A 25,101-nucleotide genomic window follows, 5' to 3' on the forward strand; every position below is an offset into this window, starting at 1 on the left:
AAAGTATCGAGCTTAAAATGATACATTAGGTAATAGAATGTTAACGCACGTAAACATGCAGGGTAATAATTTGAAGTAGAATTGAATTGAATTTGAAATGAAATGTATAGCAAGTATCGTTTGTTTGTTGATTAGAGACGGTACCACGGACTTGGTACGTGAAGCCAGAGCTTTATTGCAGCAGTGTCGGGATTCCGGCGGATGCGCTGTCACCCCCTGCTACACTTTCACCGCCTAGCAGCCCGAGCGTTACTTTACCACCTTCTCCTTGGAGTCCTGGGGCTGTGGGGAGCAACTCCAACACCGCTGCATCCTCCAATACCGTCTCTTCTCCGAGTCTCAATCAGCCAACGTCTGATCGCTTCAGTGCCTTCACTCTCGTTTCGACCTACAATCCCGATTCGAAATTTCAAAATTTACCACCAACCACTACAAGAGGTAACATACCAACTCTATTAATGCAATTGACAAGTGTGCTAGTAATCATAGAAGTAGTCTAAGTCCAAAGTCTTTAAAAATTGAACTCGTTACTTATTTGGTACTGTTTCGACATAGGTTGCAAAATAAGTGATAAATTCAGTTTCCTTATATCCCAGACGACCAAGTTTAAGTTGTCGTTTCTACTTGTAAAATTCGTTGTTTTAATTCTTTTAAATATTTATTAAAGGTGTCTTATAGATAGTGATTGTTGAAACTACAAGTGTTAAGTACATTTTGAATAAATTCGTCTGTGAAGGGTTTATAGTAGATAGTAGTAAACTACTGCGAGATTAAAGAAGTCTTAATTTGAAGCATGTTAGAAAATAACTGTTTACTATTTTTCATATTTAAATGTATATTATCGATAGTAATTATTTCAAAATTTATGAATTTATTCATAGGTGGCTATATCTAAGAATAAGAAACATACCGATAGATACTTATCTGTCTATAGTATATACATTTCGCCTATCTACATTTCGCCAACGTGTAATAATACAATGAAGAAATATCTATATTAAGCAGATGGTCACGATGATGTCTTTTACTTTTTTTAATTATATTCATCTGTAATAAATGAACGAGAGACTATAATAAGATTCACTAGTATCGTATTAGCTAAATACGATTCTACGATTCCCTACAAACCGGAATGATTTCGTGAGCCAGGTCTTTGAATTTGTCTCAACAAATACTATCATCATATGAATAAAACAAAATAGCCTTCCACTTAAAAAAATTAACTTGACCTTACTTTTGTAAAATACTTGCATAAATGACTTTTGGTAAATACATTATCTTAATAACATCACTTTCTTAAAAGACATTTCACAGTATTTAGTTAAAGCAGGTACCCTGCATAAATATGTATAGATAATTATTTAAAGTAACCCCACGCAATTTTAAATATTTGGCAAATTCTTGAATTTCAATGCGATACTTTCACTTCTCGACATATAAAAGCTTCGAATGAAAGAAGGCTAAAGACCATTTTCGATTCGTTTGAAATTTAAAACTAAGATGTCCCTTGAAAGCAGAATAAATAAAGTTAATAGGGTTGACAGAATAATAGTTGATGGGTTTCAGAAATGCGGTGTGGTTTAATGTGCGGAGGGTATAGGACAACGGCTACCTGGTGGGCACGGCACGTGAGCCTCTTATTGCCCCATTCTCTGCTGCCACCCTCGAAGACTCCTACTCAGCAAACCATACCAGTCACAAATTGTTCACCCATTCATTTGGAACCTTTCAGTCCATCCGCTGCTTCGCCACGAACAAGTACTCCAGAAAAAACTAAATTTGGTGAGTAGTTACTATTATTCAATTATTATACTTTATATTTAGCAATTTAGAGTTGTACTGGAAATTGTCCTGACTGAGTGTTTACCAATAACAATTTATACTCTCGTTGCATTTTTGCTCACGATTTCTTCTCACGAAATTTCCTACTTCGTATTTCTTCTAAAATAACTACTTATTTACTATTATTAATTATTGTTGCTCTTTTTGGCGAAGAAGTTTTGATTATAATTTCATTTTTAAGTATGCTACAATAGATCGCGTTTTCTTTAATTAATGTTGCTGATAGTTTGGACACGATTAACAATATTGACATTTGCGTGTATTACTATTAGCCATAGCAAATGAAGTCATTGTTGAGCCAATTACGAATATTTTGCGGTAATGAAAAAAAGATATCTATACATACCTACATAAAAATGTAGGACATAGGATGTAGTGTAATACCTCAACGCAGTTATATATTGAAAAATAACGTAAATTATTTGCGTTATAATTGTGGAAAACAGTTCTGCAAATATACTCATGCTATCCATTATAATTTTACATGTAGGTAAATAAGTTGTGATGAAAGGAATACCAAAAATTCTCTTTTAGATTGAAATATTTTGATCACTACAAGTGTACTTATTCCATATAATAAAATTGAAAGGTACGAAACAATAACGAAAGGAGAGTTTTGTTATAACAAATGATATCAGTATATATACAAGCTTTATTTTTCTTAATATACATAATATGAATACATAAGAAATTGAATAGACATTCTGTACCATCGTATTCATGAAACAAAAACTTTTGGTTTCTCATGTCTTCTTTCTCATCTAAACTTTCATGAAATTATAAGTGAAACATGGATCAGAAAAGTCGAAATATAGATACTATAAATATCTAAATAAAAAGCCTAGCCTGTCTACTTTTGAGTTTCATTTAATGGATTTTTTAAACATGCATTTCAGAAGACGAGGCACCGTTAAATTTGAGCACGAAGCCTAATGACGTTTCGTCTACTGTTGGACGAAAGGGTGAAATTTGGTCACCAGGAACAGTTTGTGAAAGAGAAGCAAATGAGACGACTAGGGTACCGTGCACGAGGAGTCCGTCTTTGACAACTGTAATCGCGCGGCAAGTTCATCATTCCCCACTAACACCCCCTTCTTCGTCGGAAAGAACCTTTCAGGTGAGTTTTTTCCAGATATACTGCACGGGTTTGCATGTTTTCGAAATTCTATCAATTCGGTATCATCTACCGAATAATTAAGTACTCGAAAAAATGTCAATTGTTGAGGGTTTTGACGTATCTTAATTTATCATATTCAAGATGGTAATAAAACTGTTTCAAAAATTGTCTATTGAATTTTACTAATCGAATACTTTTTGCTGCATTACTATCTATATTCTTTATATTTTGTAAAAAATGCGGAAAATGCTCCGTTTGTTTACTTATTAGAATGCTATAGACATACATTTTTGTTGCATTAATGCACACAAGAAAAAAATATCTGTCTTCTGAAGAAAGAAAAGGACAATATATTTCGAAATAAGGGTACATCACGTGATGGAGTTGATTGAAACCCTCAGACAACAAATCAATAGTTTTTCAGAGAACAGTATCGGTATTGTTCAAAGAAATTTTTATTGTTCGGTTTAACAGATGTAGCAAACTAATACATATCGAGTACTCACGGTCTTTCGTTCACGTGTAACTTGAGTTTTAGAAGCTTTATGAACTTCACACTTGTTTTGAGCTTTTATTGACCGATAACTTCCCGTTCATAAAATGTTTCGCGGTCAAATATAAGTTCTCTTATACGTGCCTATGTATATGTATGCACATAAGTACCAAAAACCACGCGTTGGCGATTTTCAGTTGGCAAAATCAAATGGAAAAATAAATCTTTTCAGAGAAGGTCCAGTTTTAGTTAGGGCAAAGACATCTAATATTCGTTTGTATTTAACCCCTTGACCTATAACAACGTGTTAGACTCGTGCATTTTCTACAATATTTTCACTGTCGATTACGCGATAATGCGTGATGACAATTTTACGCAAGTAACTGATCATACACCATCGCATAAGGAGTCTATGTTCACTTAATGGAAGCTCTGCGGTTGGTAATTTAGGATTGTTACCCCTTTTAGATCGACAACGAAGGTAATAAAATTACGAAAGAAAATCGTAGGTCAAGGTGCTAATTCTTTTTAGATAAAAAAGTAGTTTTTCTTGCAATTGAAAGAAAAATCAGAATTTATGTATTCACATAAATACAGGATGATTCGCTAACTGGTGGTACAACCGATCAGGAAGTGATTCTATATAAAAAAAATAAGTCGAAAATATAGCATAACATTTTTTTTGTACGAAGCTCGGTTTTTGAGAAAATTGTTTTTAAATATTTCTATGAAAGTAGGCATACAACAGAATTCTGTATTTAACAAGATGGGTAACATTTTCAACAATTTTTTTTCAACAATCAGTATAACAAACACAATTTTGAGCCAAAACAATAGTTTCAAGCGAGATCCATTCAGTAGAGACAGTTAAATGCACGCATAGGCGGCGAATATTTAAAATCGATTTTCTCGAAAATTAAGCATCATATGAGAAAATCTTATTTTATGTTTTCGATTTATTTTTTATGTCCAATCTCTATGACCTTTCAAAATTTTATTTATTCTTATATTTATTATTTTTAAGTACATGAATATTTTAAAGGTACTTGTAACAATAAGCTTGTTCTCATTAATATTCCTTTATTCGTGATCATTTTTTGTCATTATTTAAATAATTTATAATTTATATTACAATTGTAGAGGTGTATCTATTAAACTAACTCATAGTTGTATCTCGAAAATCGCGCCTTTTTCCTTCGGTCACTTTCAAAGCAATATTAATTCTCGCATTACATATCAGTAACAAGCATCTTCATTCTAGGACTGACTTCAATTAGTTCAGTTTTGTATTATTAATCGTTATGTCGTTTCATTCTATTGAAAAATAAGCGATGAACACAGTAGTTATACGTGGGGAAAGAAGCAGTAACAGTAAGAAAGGGAACTAGTGCACCCAGTTTACAATTACCTGGAAGGGAAAATTGAGGAAGAAAATTGTACTGTCTATAAAATGACACTCAATAATAGAAACAAGCGATCGATTGTTTCAGAATAAGTGCTTTTAACTCAGTTGTTGTGAAAAATTGATCATTTGTCATATCTACTACTTAAGAAAACACATACTTACACGAATAGCTGATAATTGGCGAACACGTAACAAAAAAACGATCTTTGTCAAATGTGTCTTTTTCTAGGAATGCAGAAAGATATCTACTGTAATATCTTCGATTACTGATCAATTGATTAGTTTTTTTTAAACAGAATATTCTTAATGTTAATAGACATGTTGTGTTTTGACCTCTAGAAAGTATTCGTTGTCTTTGTTTCTTTTTATCTTCTTCTTATCTAGATTGGCGATAACATTGAATCCCCGTGTCAGTGTCGAGTGCGTGAATACCTAGATTTGAAATTATTTCAATTGTGCTACTTCTCAGGATTAGTCGAAAGAAGTAAGAAGTGATTAATAAAGGCAGGGAAAACCTCGATACCCGATCGAACTGACCCATTGTATCGGAAAATCCATTCCCTGCATTTTGATGAAGCTTCGAATCGAATCCATATTTGCATACGAAGAGAAATCCGCCCAAGTCACGCAATGGGGGTTTTGTGGTATCGTAAATGCCCTAAAGTATACCGTGAAGCGACCAAGAAGCGGGTCAAACGTTTGACGAATGTCGGAACTCGACAAAAGGCAATGGGATGCAATTATGGCTGATTGAATGGAAGTAGAAACTCGGCTGGCTACAGTTTTACAGGTGACACGTAACAGCCAGCGAACATATTAGGATATCTGGGGCACACGCGCGTCATACGATCTTGATTTCGGTCATCAAAATCTTTCTTACCCTCTCACCGCGCACCGCTCCGAGCCTCGACCCGAAACTGGACCATGTCATCTTCCTTGCGTATCTCAGGATTTGTCATATCTCATACTTCCTTTCTAACTCCCTTCGTCTCAACTGCTTTCGCGTATTACCCCAACTACTTTTCGAACGCTTCATTTTCAGGGGGAATTTCTTTTTCTCTTGATGGAATATGGATTTCCTTAAGATTTTTTTATGAAGAAACTATAAGTGTGGTAAATTATTTTCAATCTGTCTCTACATTTTTATTACAATAATGTTTGTTAGACAAGATTCTGTTTCACATTCTATGTACCTATATTTCTTCTCAGGCATCGTATCCCGTTTTTGTTGATTGCCATCATATATTTCTTCTGTAAAATAGACTTCTTATTTTATACATATTTTATACCTACGTAGTTATTGTTTGATGAAGAATGATACAAAAATTAAAATATTTGAGAAAATGGCGATTTGTTGAACACATATAGTCAATTTTACTCTAAAAAATGATTCAATTTCTTTTGCAACAAAAGGAAAAATTACAACAGAAGAAGAAATCCCCTCTTTAAGGTATTGTGACTATGCGTGTAAAAACCCATTTATCACGTCGACGATTATAAATCAACTGTTTCTGGATTTAATTCCTAAGACTGCGTCGTTCATTGAACTGTATCTTCGCTCATTAATTCAAAGAAGAGTCAAGATTAGGAGAAACCTTTTTTACGAAAATCGCATAATTGAATTAGTTAAGAAGAAGAAGAAATTTTTGTTATTTCATTCATCATTGGAATATATTGGAACGTGTGAAATTCTTATTGAACGTTTAAAAAACTTGAGTCACTTGATAATTTTGCATAGGTATTTAGATGCTCGTTTGTAAATGACGTCCATTTTTAACCATTGAATAGATATCGTAAGACGTATTTTATCTAGCAGTTTTGTATGTATGTTTGTCGTAGAATACCTACAATTTGTCGTAAAGTACTGGTTCGAAAGAGGGTCACGGATGTTATGCGTAATGATTTTTGCTCAAGCTTCAATACTGTTTCTGCTTTACTTTTCGCCAATTAACGTTAAACCTTGACTATAGCTGTTTATGAATTATTACTGAAATGTTGTTTAATACAAACTTTTCGTAGAAAAAAACTTTGAAGTAGTAACCATAAAAATGTAACATTTATACCTTTACCTACTCCTAGACAAATGCTTGAACAATAAAAGTCATTTACGAATAATCATGAGACAAGGAGACGAAGTTCAAATCGAGATCGAATTCTGCAGTCATACATTCGTATACAACAGGGTTTCTCTATTTCTTTTATCACCTAGCCCGTACAATTTGGTGTCAGAACCCCTGAGGGCGATATCATCCCCGCTGAGAAATCCTGGTATGCAGGGTGTTCGGTTATAGGTGGGGGAAAATTGAAGAGGCTAATTCTTCGTCATCAATCTAAGGAATAAAATCTTCATTCATTTCAGAAGTCACTGTCCGGAGTCCCCCAATTGTCAGCTGTCAGCTGCACAGATGTCTCCTTATGTTTTATGGCGTATAACGTTATGATAACCTCTTTCTTCAAACGCATACAATTAACTAAAAGAGGCTCAAATGCAATTTTCTTATTCCTAATCTTTGTATTATCTTTATGTCTAGAATAATTCATTAAACACTCCTTTGTCTACAACCGAACATTCTGTAATCATAAAAGAAGTCATTTAAACCCTTTGAGTGCTCAATATGGTCAAAAATATACAGTTTGTTATTGAGGTTACGTGCATTGTAAATAATAATACAAATTAATTATAAATGAACCAAACAAGGGTTAATCATTAAATACATGATTAATTTCTGCATAGATTTTTGTATTTATGTACAGGGTGGGAAAAAATTAAGCGATATTTTAATTTGTAATTGTTACTTTCAATAAACAAGATACATAAGTACATAAAGTAAATTTTTATGTCTCACTTTTAATGAACATATTATATTATTATATATAAAAAATTCGATTTTCAGCCGAAAAACACATTTTTCTTGTAATTCACAATTTTATGTAAAAAGTACTGGCAACTAATTTTCTGTTTTATTGTCAACTCGCGTGTGAAATAAATGATTGAAATGCAGTGCTGCCAAGAAACTACTTCAATATAAAATTGTTGTCTAATTTTTGTACGCGCTGTATTTATTGTTTGAGCAAATAGCATAGGAACACTGGCAACACTGAACGACTTAAGTTTAAATACCTAAATTACGGTAAGAAGTGTTACACTTTGAAATTAAACCTACGTTGTAATTCAATACTTAGTTGACGTTTACGACGTCTACTTAGTTGAAGTCGTAAAGACTTATTTTTGGAAAATTGAAAGTTTAGAAGGTCGCAGAGTTTCTAATAGTTTTCACCCAGAATGTGTAAATTTAGAAAAAATAACAAAATGCAAGTTCTAGTTTATTACTAGTTTTCGAGACTGTAATTATTAAAAGTTTAAACTTGGGTCAGTAGCAAAATAATCATTTCTACTGACATGTTTATAATATCTCTATATTGCAAACCGTTCGATTTTGATAATTAGATTCTTGCATGGTATGTTTTTGAAGGTAGTAAGTACGTTGACAAATATGCTAAAAAATGTAGGTAATCCTCGGGCAACGGATTTCGATAAGGTTATGCCCAGACCTCTAGAGAAGACTAAGGAAAGAAATCATGTCTTTACTTGTTATTAGTTCTTTATATCTGGATACGTTTTTCTCGTGTGCAACTGGTTAGATTGAAAATGTATTTTTAATTTCGGTTAAAATGTAACGAATAAATAAATGTGCATACTGATATGGTTTAAAGGTCCTTATGGTTGATGGTACGATCATAGGTACACTGTGGATTTTTATGTTTTTATGGAAATTTGAAACGTGTAAAACATTGCAGAATTCACGTAATATTAAAAAATATACAAAATAGGAAAAGTAAAACGCAAATTATAATTTTTGATAGTCGAATTCTAGTTTGTTAAGTGTATTTATGAAAAAATGAAATTTTACAAAAATCGGCAATTTAATCGTAAGGTAATTAAGTAACTGTTTATAAAAAAATAAGAAAACTTAGAAAAGGAAAAGCTATCAGAATTAAGGTCTAACGAAACTGTAACACATTTAGACATTAAAAAATATTTTGGCTCTGTACATGCCAATTCTGATTTACTTGATGTACTTGCCACTAATATCTAGTTAATTAGTAAAAATCCAACTGAAATCAAAATTTATTAATTAGATTTTTTATCTAATACGATCGGGACATAAGAAAAGGAAAATAGTAGTTATAATATTTTTCTAGTGTGACATTGCATAGTATAGTATTAATCGTTTGAAAAATGGAAGGCCATTATAAAGATGATTGAGGTTGAAATAGCTCGTATAGAATTAATATCGTTTGCTATTATTGATCCAGGAGGGATGTGAATCATGCGTAGTCGCAACTCGTGTCTACCGATACCGGTGCAGACTTGTAATAATATTCCGCGGTGGCGAGTCTCGTACCCGATTCTACGCATGCACCTATGCGTGTATCGTCAAAAGAGACACGCCTAGGTCGACAGCATTGTCAGAACTGGCGCCTATGTGACAATAAGCTTCGGAAGAAAAATCGAGGCTCTGTGAACACAGGTGCGCCTGGCGCGACAAGATGCTCTTCCCTTCCCTTCGCTTCTCTTCTTCTTCTCTTTCCTTTCAAGTATCTGTTACACCGATTTCGATACACCAACTAATATCTCATGCCTATTTTTATCTCTTTAAACTCTTATTCTATTTATACGTATATAAATATATCATTTATATAGAGTGTTTTATAGCAAGTGTCAGAAATTTTAAGAGGCTATAGGATAACGATGGCCAAACCGTAGCTAGATATATATTGTGCCTCTTCGATTTTGGAAATCCTCTTAGAAACATTTTTTCGGGAAAACCCACCTTCATTTTCATAGCTCGTCTCCGAGTACAAAAGTATCTTGGGAAAAATTCAATCCAGGGATGAAAAAATAGAGGCTTTGTCCTTTAAAGTGCGTCTGATTGTACTGCCATATATTTTTTTTCACCAAGTCGCAGAAGCTTAAAGACCGACAACTTTGTCGACCCAAAATTGGGGATCCTTTAATTTTGCTGGAAAGTATATAGTAATAGTCATATGTATAAAATACTGTTGTCATATAGGATGTGATTTTCGAGGATGGTAGGCGAAATACGGCTATTGTTACGATTGGGTTTGACTACCAGTGTTATGGGACAAAAATCAAGGATTATGAAATTGCGTCTAGGGCTTCGGTATAGAGTTATTCTCACAAAAATGTTTTGTACCTGTTCTATTGTCGACGTGCATTATCCAGGTTAGTCATAGTAAAGCCAGTAGAATAAATCTCTGATCGGACATATTTCACTTGTTTTTTCATTCTTTTTCCCAATTTGCCTTATCTTTATTTTTGTATACACATAATTATGAGAGGTATGTATATGTATCAGCCCCTTATTATTCAAGCACATAATTACTGCTCAACTGTTTAAAAACTAAAAGACTTCTCCCTATATAATTACAGTTATCGTCGCGAAATGAAAAAATCATTTAAGGTTTCCAAGTAATGGTTCATTATTCCATTTTCAAAATTATTTTAAAACTAGGCATTTGAATCAAAAGAAAATAAAACGCACTAAACTAAAAGAAATCATTTTTTTTCAATGTTACATTTTTAGTTCTAAAATTTCACCGATACATTGTCTTCTCACAATGTTTAACTGTATTTTAAAATGCTCTGTTCATAACGATATGGATTAGTTTTGAACAGCTTTTGAACAATTAGTTCAGAACATGTCGACTTGTTCAATATCGCAGTCTTTTACTTTGTTGCAGTGCAAGCAGTGTGGAAAATCCTTCAAACGTTCCAGCACTTTGAGCACTCATCTCCTGATCCATTCAGACACCAGACCATACCCCTGTCAATACTGCGGGAAGAGGTTTCATCAAAAATCGGACATGAAGAAGCACACTTACATTCACACCGGTAAGTTTAATTTACATAATTAAAAAATGCTTGCCAGGGAGCTCTGGTATTCCGTTACAGAGAGTGTTGTGACGAAAGTTAGAAGAAGAGTAGAATTATCGAGTTAACGATGGATAAAGTTTCTTTCGAGTTCGCGCATCCAAAAGAAAAAGTAACTATGTAGCCGAGGAAACCTTGACGGTTGTTTTCGAATTATTTATGCGAGCTGTCCCGCTTCTAATGCGCTCGTTCACTTATTCTATTATTCAAACTACCTTTGCGTCGCGACCTGCCGCGCCACGGCGTGTGATCGTTGAAAGCTTCGACTGCTCTACCATTACAAATCATCAGACATTTCGAGTTTATAACTTTACCAGTTTTCCCTTTTTCACCTTTACCTTCACGTTTCTAAGACATTTGTAGCAACAGTTTTTTGTTGTCACTGACTACGTGTCTCTGTGAAACGGTGCTCGAGAAGGAAACGATGGTATTGCGTGGTAGACGTGGCATCTATGGATTATAACGAGTAATAAGGAAAGCAAAAAAAATCGTATCGTCCTGTAGACCGCACCTTTTTGATCGACGCGGCACGTGCATGTTAACGCTCACTATACATAGGAGCAGCTACCTATAATATGACAGGACAGAACGCATCCTCAGCAGGGTGCATCCACCCCCGATATGGGGTGTTTGTCACTCTCACATTTAATACGGACTTGTTTACATGGACACGTATGTATCGCGTATGCTTCCTGAGTTTTATATGCCCGTGAATCACGCAGGGAGAAGTACGATTCAGACCATGCAATATATTGCTAGTTTTGTTATCGACATTAAATATATGCAAGAGGAAACATAGGAACGAAAGTAGAGTTATCGCTATATCAACTTAAAATATTGCTAGATACCCAAGTATTATGTATGTATGTATTTGTGTAGAGTATCGCTCATACGTATTCAAGCACAAGTTCGAAAGAGGTTCGAAAGTGGTTTTACAAATTTGAAAACGTATAGATTTATTGGTAGCAACTGATATTTAGTCTTTATATTTGTTACATACCTATACATACCTAATACTATTAAATTTAAAAATTAATTATGTAATAATTACAATAATTGTAGGTATTTTTATCAAATTAATGATTAGTTTCGATGAAAGATGAGTTTTATCAGTGAAAAATTCTGAAACAGTTCAAATACTTACGTGTCGTACTGTATTCCTACACTCCAAATTTCTATACCTTTATGATACAATGTCATCTTGCTACGATTCATCTATCTTCGGGTATCTCTTCATTCCACAGAACAAAAATATTCTGTAGTTCCTTTTTGTCATATTGTGCTGTCTTTTTGTTCCACTTTTTTTCTTCACCATTAATTTATGGAGAACATTTAGAAAATAAATGTATGCTTGAAAATGACTTCTTAGTAGAAAAAGGGAAGAAAAAAATGAAAGACGAAGTTACTTGAGTGAAGATGTACATACAATATTTCTCTGTTTTACAGCTTTATACATTTCCCATCTGTTACTATTCATTCACTTTTCCTACGCGACGCCTCTAGTCGTAACAGCTACTATATTCAAAAGTTCCTCCTACAAAATGAAATGAAAAACTCTCAATTTTTATTGAAATGGAAAGTGATTAATTTCTGTAATCTTAGCGAATTACAAATTCTTCCAAATATATATTGAAGCACGTATTTCAAATGACTCGGGAAGTTAAAAAATTGAAACTGTATGTGCATATTTGGTCAAAAATAAAGTGACCACAGTTATATCAACTAGTAGGTACATACTAGATTACCCTTTAAATAATGTTGCTTTCTATTTCACATGTTCATTCAAAAAATTAGGAATCCTTCGAAGAACCTCAAAAATTATCTGACAGCTAGAAAATGGGAGTAGAATGAAATGCTTGATAACGCTATAAATAAAAATAACACTACGTATTAATTGCTTTACGAATATAATGATTTTTAAAATCATTATTTATAAGATAACCTAATACATAGATCTATGAAGCTGTGAAGTACACAACTTTACTCAATGGATCCAGTAATTTTTCATATTCATACCTCCTTTGTAAGTTATTCTTGAACATGGATCGTGTTATCTTTATTTATCTATTACACTCCATCAAATATCACCTAACTTTGAATAGTACATGCTCAGTTTTTTTGTTCTCATTTAAAATTTAAAAATTTTGTGACAATTTCTTTTTAAATTTCTGATAAAAGTGATTGTTAATCATTTTATTAGGATATTGCGACTTCCGAATTAGTTTCTAAAAGCTATATAGTTGCAACTATTTTTGTAATCTATATTACAAAGTGGGCATATTTTGTGTGAACCATTTCTTTTAAATGATTACTCTTTGGAAATTAAAGAGTATTACATATATACATAATAGGCGCCTTTGAAATCAAATGCCATGAATTGTCACGGAAGGTTCCACAATAATAAATTGAAATTTATTATAAATTGAAATTAGTGTCTATCTAATGTTACTTCACACTCCACATTTGGCGTATTTTCCTTACTTTGTTAAGATACCTCATTTACAAGTTCGACTATGTATTTTATCCAGATCAAGAGAATAAAGTGTCAGAAAATTTTTATGTTGTACTATTGCATGTTTGACCTATGAAAAAGGTTGAATAGAACATGAAAAATGACGTTTTAATTAATTCCACCTGGTTGAGTCTTAAGCCGGAAGAGGAAAAGATCAGCATAAGAATACCAGATTAATTCTAAATTTGAATCGTTCGAGACATGTGCGTTCCACTGGAATGCGACAAATCTATTAACGGATTACCGACATAGCTTTATTGGTATGCAGAAAATGCAAACATGTGTATCATATAGGTACAGTAGAGCCTCCCGCTTTCGAGCTAATAGGGAGACAAAAGTGGCAGGATAAGGAAATTTTCAGATAATAGAATAATCGCCTTTTTAAGTATTAAATTTCATTTATTCAAACAGAAACCAAGAATAAATGAGTTCGTTTAAATATTGATGGGGGCCCATGCACATGTTTCGGCTGCATAGCTGCTAGAACACACAACTGTTCCAACATAAGTAATTATTTAGAATACTGGATTTCATTTTCAATGTCACTTTTTTCTTTTTTAATATCTATGATTATAGATCGAATGATACCATGTGTTTTTGCCAATTTTGTTGCACTTGTATCACTTTCGAGAGTTTTAATTATTTCATATTTTCTTTCAGTAATTAAAACTACACGTTCTCGTTTAGCTCCCATTATATTCGTGTAAATTGTGTGTAAATGTCACCAAGGAATGTTGTTCGGATAACAGAACATTCAGGTAATAGAATGTTTGTATATTAGAATATTTGGATACGCGATATAACTCAATTTTCTCAAGTATATGTAACACTTACGCAAAAGTGTGAAAATTCCTAAAATTCAAGTAGATGGATAATCTCGTACATTTTTATCATTCTCAATCCAGGTTTTTATTCATTTTATGAAACTATATCATAAGGACTTGAAAAGAAAAAACCACGAATAGGGATCTTCTGTACATTGTTTTCTTTTTAACGCAATTTCATAACGACTACCGAAAAACTGTAGAAACAAGAAGAAAAAAAATAATATCTAGGAAATAAGAAATCTGATATGGCAGTAGTGACACTTAACGAACGATTTAATCAAGTTCTCCCACAGAAGCGACCGGAAGGAGTGTAGGAGTGATGGGAAGGTAGTGTTTGTCATGGTCTAAGGGAGTTTCCGGTTAGACACGTGCCCACCACGGGGCTCGTGTCCTTTTCTAATTAGCATCAGCATCGTAAGGGCTGAAAGTATGCTCCCCTTTTTATCCAGCCGTGTAAACGTTTCTCTTCCCTCTACCGCACTATGCTAAAGTAATGCAAATTTAATGTCTCTTCGTCGCGATTTTTTTACCCTTCTGGAATGAATCAAAAGTTTAGCACATTTTAATTGATAAGTACGCTGACTAGAATATTTTAATCACTAATTGCCTGTAAGCAGAAATCGCTACCTACTATGCTTAGTAATAATTTACGAGCCAATCATCTTTAAAGAATCGTTAAATAGATTCAATTCCAGTGACAGAATATCGATTTGAATAAAGTTTTTTAGTTTATTTTCTCATCTCTGAAACACTTCATAGAATAATTGTCACAAAATAAGACGTTTCACCACGTAAGAAGGGCACATTGGTTAGATACATGGGTACATATCGCTCATTTGTCGCAGCAGTCATATAACTCGAAAATTAGAATTTTTTTAGAAATAAGGCAATAACTTAATATCATGTAAGATCCACTTTTTCAGTCCTAAACGATACTGTAGAAATATAATAGTTTTCAAAATTGTTCACTGTCAAGCTCAGTTTCCTTGTGTGCAGATGTAATGCGAGACGTTCTAATGAACTTTCAATATTAAAGCATACATACATACCTACCTACTTGAATCTTATAACACCTCTGTAATGTCATAATAATATTGAAAGTTTCTACATTAAAAGGGCCGATACGCTTTCTAAACAGTAATATTGCCCGATTATTTGAGTTAAATAAAATTGATGTGTAGTTACACGTAATTTGATACTTCGACAAGTTTGTAGAAATTTTTGCGTAGAAATGACACTCACTGGTAAATAAGTGTGCAAACTGAATACTAGATGCATAATTAACAGTAAGATAAAGTTGCTGCAAGAATTATGTAATAGAGCATAGAGTATACAGTTGTAGTTTTTCAAGTGTATCGTGAAATGCTAGCTAAACGCATACATGTGTTAGCCTTTTTAACGTGTCTCTGTTTTCCGTTGTCGCGCTGATAAAAGCAACCTTGGTAGATAATACCACTTAATTGCTAGACGATTATAAAACCACATTGACGACTAGTATCGAATTCTAACAGATCGATAGAAAATACGAGGGGAACGAACATACAATCGAAGCGTTCTTGTGGAAAGTAGCGTAACTATTAAAATTGACAGATTTTATTTTGCGTTAAAAAAACATTGTACGCGGCAAATAAAACGTTTTTTAAACAAAAAAAAAAATTTTTTTCAATTTTGGCACTTAAGCTTTTTTCTACAAGTATACTACAATCAGTTTCCAAAATAAATGCTCCAAAAGCTTTTTTACGACTGATTAGATATTTCTTAATTTGTCAATTTAGAATGGTTATGCTATTTATTTACATAAAACGTAGTCCATTATTATAAGTGTAGGTACATACCTGCTCGATTAAATTTCATTGAAATTTACTTGGTTATATTTTAACGATTTTTATGAGTCATCTTCACTAGTATTTTCTGTTATCGTTCATACTATTAAAGTCCGACGAGAAAAGTAAATAAGTATAGTAAAGGTGAGCACGAAAGCTTCTACCGTTCGAATAAATTTTCGTCAAACCTAGAATGAAATATGTGTGTATGTAGGTATCGTACTCAATTTTGTTTTGGTAATTAAATAGAAAGGTAAACATATTGAATCTTTATTTTGTATCTCGTTTTTGGAACATAATTTCCATTTAGAATAGCTCGTTAAAATCACCATCTTTTGCTTACTTTTATTACATATTGTATACTATGGTGAGAGATAGTAATCAGCGCTCAGTACTTTACTATACACGACATAAATTAAAGAACATAAATATATATGTAATGTGAAAAAGAGTAATTGATTTAAACTGAACACTTAAGGGAGGTATTAGTTGGAACAAGGTTTATCATTTACGACAGGACTGTTAAACCCAGTTCACGATTTATGTCGTGCATGGGTTCATTTGCATGAGGAAAATTTTCTAATTCATTCACAAAGATAATATGAAAATTATAGGAATTAGAATTCTCGTTATTAGAATATGTGCGCTAGTCCTTACAACAGAAAAGTATTGCTATTTATTGTTCGTAACATAATATAAAATTGATTCCATGTTTCTTCCAGTTACATTTCTAGGATTAGTTGAATAAGTGATGTCTGCTTAGCGTACAAGATACATACTTTTTCACTGACTACATGTGTACATATTTATATTATGTACAAGGTATTCGAAGATAAGTGTCAGTATCGCCTCTAAATTTTAAGAGGCGATTCACCCCTCAAAAATATAACGAAAATTAAGAATGATGAAAATGCGTTTAAGCATCTGTTTCAGAGTCATTAATTATTGCGGAAACGTTTAAAATTCATGTGGAATGTGTCTGACTTGAGACTTATTTTACTGAGTTTGCTATGCCTAACTTGAGACTTATAGTAATAACTTGGCTGTGTCTGACTTAGGATTTATTCTACTGACATTGCTGTGTCTGACTTGAGACTAATTCTTCTGATTTCTCTATGCCTGATCTGGCTAGTGTGTATTCGCAGTAGATTAAGTTCTATGTTAGACATATTTCACGTAAATTTTAGGTTTTCTCAATAATTAATAGCTCTGAAACATAGCCTTATACTCAATTCTATCATTCTTGATTTTCGTTTCATATTAGCGTGTAAAATCACTCCTTATAATTTTGAATATTATCAAGTAGCCTCTATGTCAGACTAATATTAGGTTACCTCGATGTAGTATTTTAGATTCATGTCTAACTAATTGCAGGAATCTTTCTATTTTGCCGACACATTCACTAACGAACGAAATGTGTATAAAAGCTTTCACAGACCAATGCGAATTTTCCACAGCGGCAACGAATTCGTGGTAAATCAAGAAAATAGACATACGAATTCATATTGATGCGAACTGGATGCCACCAAAAATTGACCGTGAAGAATTTACTTTAGTCTGTGAAAATCTGAAATATTATTTCGTAATGTAGAATTATATCTTTTCACAGGTTTATGTTAAATGTTATATCGAAAATTAAATTATATGTGCGTACAAGTACCAGCTCAGGTTTCCATAGCGAAAGCAGTGAAACGACGTAAATAATAAATAGTCTTTCTAAGCAATTACTTATAAATTTACTAAATGATATATTAAACGGTGGGCTTATTCTTTTCTGTTTTCTAATCAAGCAATCAAACTTTTGTTCAAAATTTCATTTTTAAACCAATGCGTAGTTAAGTGCACTTAACTATATTTTTATCCCTGCGATAATATAGTTTCTAGCATTTGTGATACAATTTTAAAAGACGTGTTTATACACCTTTTTATCATTTTTTTCTTATGATTTATATAACTTTTACCTGTTTGGTGACTATTTATTCGCTCCATATTTTCTTCAAGATACTCAAGTTGATATGTAGTCGTTTCAATCTTTTCTTCGATACTTTGCTTAAATACTAGTTTTAGATGCGAAAGTGATTAGATGTTAGATGAAAAGCTATCCACTTGCTTCAAAACAATTAATTAGTCTAAAAACAGATTTAACAGATTGAAGTGATTTAAAACTGTTCTGTTAGGTAATATGGAAAAACAAGATTAGAGACTTATGTAGTATTGAATTTTTGAGTATTTAGATAAAATGTATACATATACTTACAGTACAGGGCGTCAGGAGAAATATCATACAACAATATGTTGATACCTCGGATAATTGTTCTGTCGAAGAGAAAGACTTTTTAAAAATAAATAGAATAGTGGAAACTTTGTGATCAATTTTCTTAAGTTTCTCGAAAATGATGGAAGAAATATAGAGGTATTTTGAGGAAAGGGTAAGTTTCCTGTGGACATGGAAGCTAAACAACCGATGATCTTACTTCCTGCATACGTAGTAGTAAACTGCAATTGAAGGAATGACAGAGAGTTGAAAGTATGTGTCTAAGAATGTAGATGCAGTGACAAAGTTTTATTCAAAGTGCATTTCTTTTCTTAACGCAGGCACATTACAGGAAAATTGCATTCTTTAGCTGATATTCTCAGCAAAATTGTCCCTGCCTCAGGGAGTTATTTATTTAAAAATGTAGCGTGTCGAGACCGATTTCAATTTTATTCCTAATTCTATATTATTTCTCGGAAAAAACAGTTTCGAACAATAGAATTTTGTTCGAAGGAAACATACGTGGAAATATTCTATTTTCAATTGTTGGGAAAATGAAGAATAGTCTCTCACAGAAAATTGAAAGTAAAGTCCGACGTAAGAAATAATGAAAAATGTATATTTATTTACACTCGTATGCGTTTTGAGGATAATTTCCATTTAACGTGACTTGCAGTTGTACGTAACGCTGAGAAAAGTTTGAAACGTTTTGCTCCCTGAATTTTGTAATTTATGCGACGCCATTACATGAAGTTCATTCAGCGATCCTTGCATAATTAATTAGGCAAGCTGCTACCAAAACACACGTACACACGGACACGGAACAACACATCCACTGCTATCATTAAAATCGGCCACGAAGTAAACGTTTCAGTCGGTAAATATTTAAGTCGGCCGGTAAGGGTTCGGTAATGAGAGTTGAGATGGATCGATATGAGCATATATGTGTAAGTACTTCGGCAGTCACCGACACTCTCGATAAATATTATCCATCGACAACAATTCTTTTTCAATTTCAACTTCGTTTTTGCACAAGCGTGAGATTCTGCACTTGTAATTAATAACTCAATCGTAACGAATTTTTTACACCTTCCGATTTCATTCAATTTAATCTTACTTTCTTCGGAATATACAATAGTCTGTTATCGTTACTGCTTCTTTCAAGCAAAGATCGAGTTTGTTTCTGAAAATTCTGCTTTTAATGAGATTTAATGAATATTCAGGGTATCAAGATAAAAAATTGTTCGATTTCCATATAGTTTATTTTCGAGATATCTGCATGACAATAGGCAAACGTAGTCAAACCACGGCTGTTTTAAACATTTGTTGCAGCTTCTGGGTTCACATTATTAAATCTACTTTATAATATACCCGTTTTCTAAGAAACCTTCAACCCCTTGCACTCAATTAGCGACTATAAGTCGACATTATGAAAACGAATTCATAAATCTTCTAGCGCAAAGGGCTAATCTAATATAATAGCGATATCTACTACCACAATCTTTGAACTATTATACAGGGTGTTCAGCTAAAGGAGGAAGAAACCGTAGGCATGATTCTGGATGTCAAATTAAAACATAAATTAATAACAGTTGCGTTTCCGAGTAATTAATTGTTAGAAAAATTCTTAAAATAATTTATTTTAGTGACAATACATTATTCTGATAACATTGCTACGTCTGACCTGGTATGTAAATCGGCAGTAGAATAAACTTTCAATTAGACATACTTTGGAAGAATTAATAACTCTGAAACGAAGCCTCAAGTTCAGTTTAGTTAATTTTTATTTTTGTTCTATTTTGGCACGTAAAATTTGTTGTTGAACAACCTGTCCTATTACATTAAATATTGTTTCAACGAATGCTGCAGTTCTACGAGTATTTTTGGCTGCCGAAATATGGCTCCAATCGTAACAAGCTTTGACCACCACTGGTATATGGGGTAAACAACACTCACAGCCTGGCTCCCTAACTCACTCTACTGTAAAATAGAAGTGATTCTCTTTTCTACTTTGAGTAGATATGTACTTACGTTCATATGTAATCTCTGAAGCGCCTAAACGTGTAGTTTGATGGGCTTATAATAGCCTGAATAATAATAAGAATAATAAGCCTGAAATTCGAAGGTAGTTTTCCCATCTAGAATTAAGTTTTTTCATGTAGAATTACCAGCATTCAGCTTGGACCACCTGTTATAAAACATCTCGTATATAATAATTGAGTGTGCAAGAAATAATAATGTTATTTCTTGAAACTTCGGTTATTCTAAAGTTATAACTATACAAATTATTTATGTTTACTTAATTATTTGTAGAAGTATAGCTTAAGAGTACGGTGCAGGAAGTTGAACAAACGTTCTTTTCTGTCTGAAATGAGAATAACCAAAAGAGTTTTTAAAAGATGTTATACTTTCATTGCGACATTTTACTCTTCTGACGTGCAAAGTAGAATTTCTACACTAGCTACAAAACGATGTTATTGCGATCAGAATGCAAAATACGATCAATTCAATATCACGGAACTCTCCGTTTTGTGTTCTTTGTTTAGAAAAGTATCTATTTAATGAAATATTAAAAGTACAATGATTACAGTGCAGAACACTATCACAAGAGAATAATTTTATACTTCAATTCAATTTTATACTATGGAAAATGCATAAGTAAATAGATATGGAACGCACTACAAAAATTTAAACTTGGAATAGCACACTAGAGTTCTTCGTGGCCCCAGGTAGATACTGCAAAATAATTCCATAAATGTTTTTTAACGTTTTCAACATTTAAATTTTATGGTCTTACATTATGCACTTGAAAGTATTTCAATGAATTTTTATAGAATTTTTTACACATTCAACATGTGTAAACTTAAGAATCCTAGTGTGCCGTGTGGCAGTTCGAAAGAAGAGAGCACTATTCGAGGATTAATTAATTTCACTGTCTGAATGTTGACCTATTTCAGTGTCTTATAATATTTTCAAGTATCTCCATTTTTCGCATTATTTTCATTTTTATTTCACAGCAATAACGAATGGTTTAAAAAAATTAAACTAAGCGATGACATCACGCTTTAAAGCAAATAACCCAAGGAATTAAATATACAAACTTTAGGTTAAACTTATTTCTTGTCTATCGTAATCATTATAACACGAAAATATTTACATATGCATGATTTTCCAAAAACATCTTGATAGTACCTCCACTTACAAAAAAAAAAAAAATAATTTGTGAGATATGCACTTGTTGTATAATGAAAAGTTACGAGTGACAAGTAGACGAAATAGACTGTACACTACATTTAATTTACGAGAGACTCATTCTGATAACGAGATGGAACTTGATTCGGGAAAGCTTCTATAGAAGCATATTTCATTAGTTATAAAAGGGTTCTGGATGAAAAGCTGGCTGAACAATTACGATAATGGTATTTTTCTTTGCGCCGTCCTAATCGATGACACAAACGAACTGCTGCTTGCAATAACAAGGCGTCATAGTCACCACGTCCTACCACTGCTCGCGTTTATAACACAAGTGATCGTTTTGATAGGCACTCTGCGTTTTAATAGTTGCAGCATTTATATCGATGCAAATCAATGGAACACTTAATCTCGCGAAGGAATAGAAACGAAGAAAAGAAATGAAAAGAATAACAAAAATGTATGTGATAAGATTTCTAGAAGTTATCTATTGGACAACGCCTTTTCCGTCTCTTTACCTTTTTTAATCCATCTATTTTAGAGTTCTTATTTTAGTAATATGGCAAGTTGAGTTACAAACAGTTTTGTTTGTGTTCATTTTAATTGTCGGTGCGAAACAGCTCGTAAAGTCAACTCGAGTAAAATTAATTTCTCTTTGATAGAATCTTAGGTCAGTCCTACACCTTACGTATCTACTAGCTTTTTATCAGTGGTTTATAATCGTTACAACGTTTGTTTGGAATTTCACGAGAAAGCAGTTGTTTGCATGAATTATCGGACGATCATCGTTAGACTAATATACGAGAACTTTTTAACCGCGGTTTCTCTCTTATCCATAGTTTAATCCCCATTAAATACTAGTCTTAAGCGGTTCTATTGAGCAAATATTTTAGTTGCTACGAATTTCTTTTATAGCTAACATAAAAGCCTCGACAAGCTTTATTGGAATTCTAAATTTAAAACATTTTTCAAATATTACAACTAAGTGATCGGTAGAATAAAAAAGTAAAGGAAGATTTTCTACACGTAAAAATGAAATCAAAGGATTTTCGAAGTATTTTTTTTTCATATTATAAATAATGTCTCCTATAATACTAAGTTCTATTATACAAACCACAGATATCGACGTGTTACGTCGACAGCTCGTACATACAAATTTATGAATAAGGTAGAGGACCCAATTACTGACGTCAACGTGATTACTGACTACTACCGATTAAGCTATTTTTGATAAAACAACAAATAGACCTTGCGAAGTTCTACACAAAAAAATTAGCACGCAATTAAAACTGTAACTTATCTGAAAGAACAAATACTCAAGTCACTATTTTTATTAATTTTTTTTTAAGATACTTTCTTAATAAAGTATTAATAAAGAATTATCGTAATTCAGGGATAGATTGAGTTTTTTAATTTAATAATATGAGTGACTGTAGTAACTCCTGAGATACTGTATTCAAATTAATCAATTTTAAAATGAAAGTAGAGTAGATTGAAGAATCATCGAATTCTTGTATTAAATAAGCAGATTAAATAATGATAAATAGAATAAGGAACTGCATTTGGTCGAGAAATAAAAACACTTACACAATAACGTTAGAGTTAATCTGTGAAATGACAGTAATGAGGTTCTATAGTGTAAACAGTTTTGTATTGTAGATGTTATTATATCTAATCAAATAAAAAAGTGAATACTGTGTAAAAAATTAATTAGTAAATTTAAATCTACTCTTTGGAATGCCTTATACAAGGCATGCTATTTGCTATAGCTATTTTGTACTTACTACAGAGCTATAGAATTGTAAAAAAGAGCAAGCTACGTATAGGAATTTTAGAACGTCTTAGGGGACGGTGAAAACCAGTATAGTTATTAGACAACAGAATAGTTGAAAATGCATAATTACTTTGTTTTTCTTTTTTATTGAACATTTCAAATCTTTACAGGTTTATTTAATTATACGTCTATAATCAGTAGTTTAAAATTGTATTTACATAATAGTACAAGGCGTTTAGATCTGCATTTTGCAGTCTTTGAAGAAGGAGGGTATGTAGTGACATGCCTTAATATTTCGTTTCAACATAAACATCTCGATATTTAGCGATGGTTGGGAAGTTAGTTTTTGAAGCGAGTTGATTAACTTGAACCTTTGTGATTGATAGAGTTCGCATTGCCACAGAACATGATTTAGATTTTCGCTTTCGTTAATATATCTGCATTTAGGGTCTTTTATGATGCCAATACGTGCCACAGCGGCAGTTAAGTTCGAGTGATCTGCTCTGATTCTCTTGAATACTACAGTGAATTCTCTACTTAAGTTTTTGCGAGCGAACCAAAGGATTAGTTATACTATCATTGTAAACGCATTGAAAATCCTTCTTGCCCTTGGTTTGATACTGATTTTTTAGGATTTCGTTTGTTTACACTTTCACTCTTATCTTAGCGAGTGAACTGCAGATTTCACATATGTGAAATATATAACTATAATAATGTGAAATATATAACATATATAACTGCAATTCCCATATGTGATGGAATCCAGAATAGCTTAACCGAACTGTTATTTAAATTTTGATGAAATGAATTATACTTCTTCTTAATGTGAAGAATATACGGATTTGTTTTAACGCTTACTTTAGGTGCTTGTAAAGCTAGGAGGTAACTAAGAGAATCAGAGAAAACGAGAAAGCTGAGATCTTGATATTCCAGAGCGACGTCGAGCGCAGCATAATCACATCTGTGGAGGAATTTAAATGTAGTAAAATGTAACAAAGCAATATTTATGTATTTATTCATACACGGGGGATACTATTTGATAATATTCACAACATTGTTGGTTAATTTTTCTCTTTCCAACAACTTTGGAATATTTAGAGTTGCAACCGAATCGACGCGAGTGTCCAAGAATTTGCCTACTTGTAGGGGAATTGCGCGTTGGGATATTTAAGCTCTTATAAAAGTAAATGTACACTGCCGAACCATAGTTTATTATATCTTCTTTTAAAGAATTTTGCATATAATTTTTCCGTGCCACGTAGAAAAATACATATGCAAACATGACAACGTTTAATGTTTAATATTGATGGATTTTGCTTTGCAATTAGTAATAGCAATATTAAAACATTATTTTCGTTCATTAAAGCATTTAAACGTTTCCTGGTTGAAGCTCATTGTCTGAACGATGGTCATTTGCAGAGAGCATTAGATCAATTGATAAACGTGATGGTAGTTCAGCTGCAATTGCAGGTACTTCGAGTCTAGAATTTGATGAAATATTACGCATAACCAAAGAAATAAAAGTTATCACTTTATAATTACAAGGAATGTACATTCGTTACAAAATTTTATTCACTTGAATTTTCTTCAACGTTAGTTTGTATTATTATTGTTTGTTCGCAAAAAGTTAAAACATATGTAAGCGATAATCAATCTTTAACCCAAAACAAAAATATGTCTAAATGATAAATCCTTTGAAAATTTTGACATATGTAATTGCAAGAGATTATTATAGTTTTGCTACGAAGTATTTTGAGAATTAGTAACGTTACAGACGTTAATTTAATCAGTCACTCAGAAGATATGAAATTATGGAGTTATATTTTATTATTTGCAACCAATCGCCTTGTAGAGTTGTATTATGTGTTGAAAATTATTTACGATTGGCAGAAGAAATGTGAGGATA

The 25,101-nt window shown here is 32.5% G+C and overlaps 1 protein-coding gene across 2 annotated transcripts in view; it reads left to right on the forward strand.

Moving 5' to 3' along the window:
- The window catches only part of LOC143186511 (uncharacterized), a 31,181-nt gene that overhangs the window by 3,358 nt on the left and 2,722 nt on the right, over positions 1-25,101 (forward strand). The window contains exons 2-5 of one of the 2 annotated variants that reach the window (XM_076390192.1): positions 136-438; positions 1,567-1,782; positions 2,739-2,959; positions 10,624-10,774. In XM_076390192.1, coding sequence (XP_076246307.1) covers positions 136-438; positions 1,567-1,782; positions 2,739-2,959; positions 10,624-10,774 — 891 coding nt within the window. The remainder of the gene's footprint in view (positions 1-135; positions 439-1,566; positions 1,783-2,738; positions 2,960-10,623; positions 10,775-25,101) is intronic. The other variant, XM_076390193.1, reaches the window with a different exon arrangement.

Source organism: Calliopsis andreniformis, unplaced genomic scaffold (assembly GCF_051401765.1).
Source record: "Calliopsis andreniformis isolate RMS-2024a unplaced genomic scaffold, iyCalAndr_principal scaffold0001, whole genome shotgun sequence".
Classification (NCBI taxonomy): domain Eukaryota; kingdom Metazoa; phylum Arthropoda; class Insecta; order Hymenoptera; family Andrenidae; genus Calliopsis; species Calliopsis andreniformis.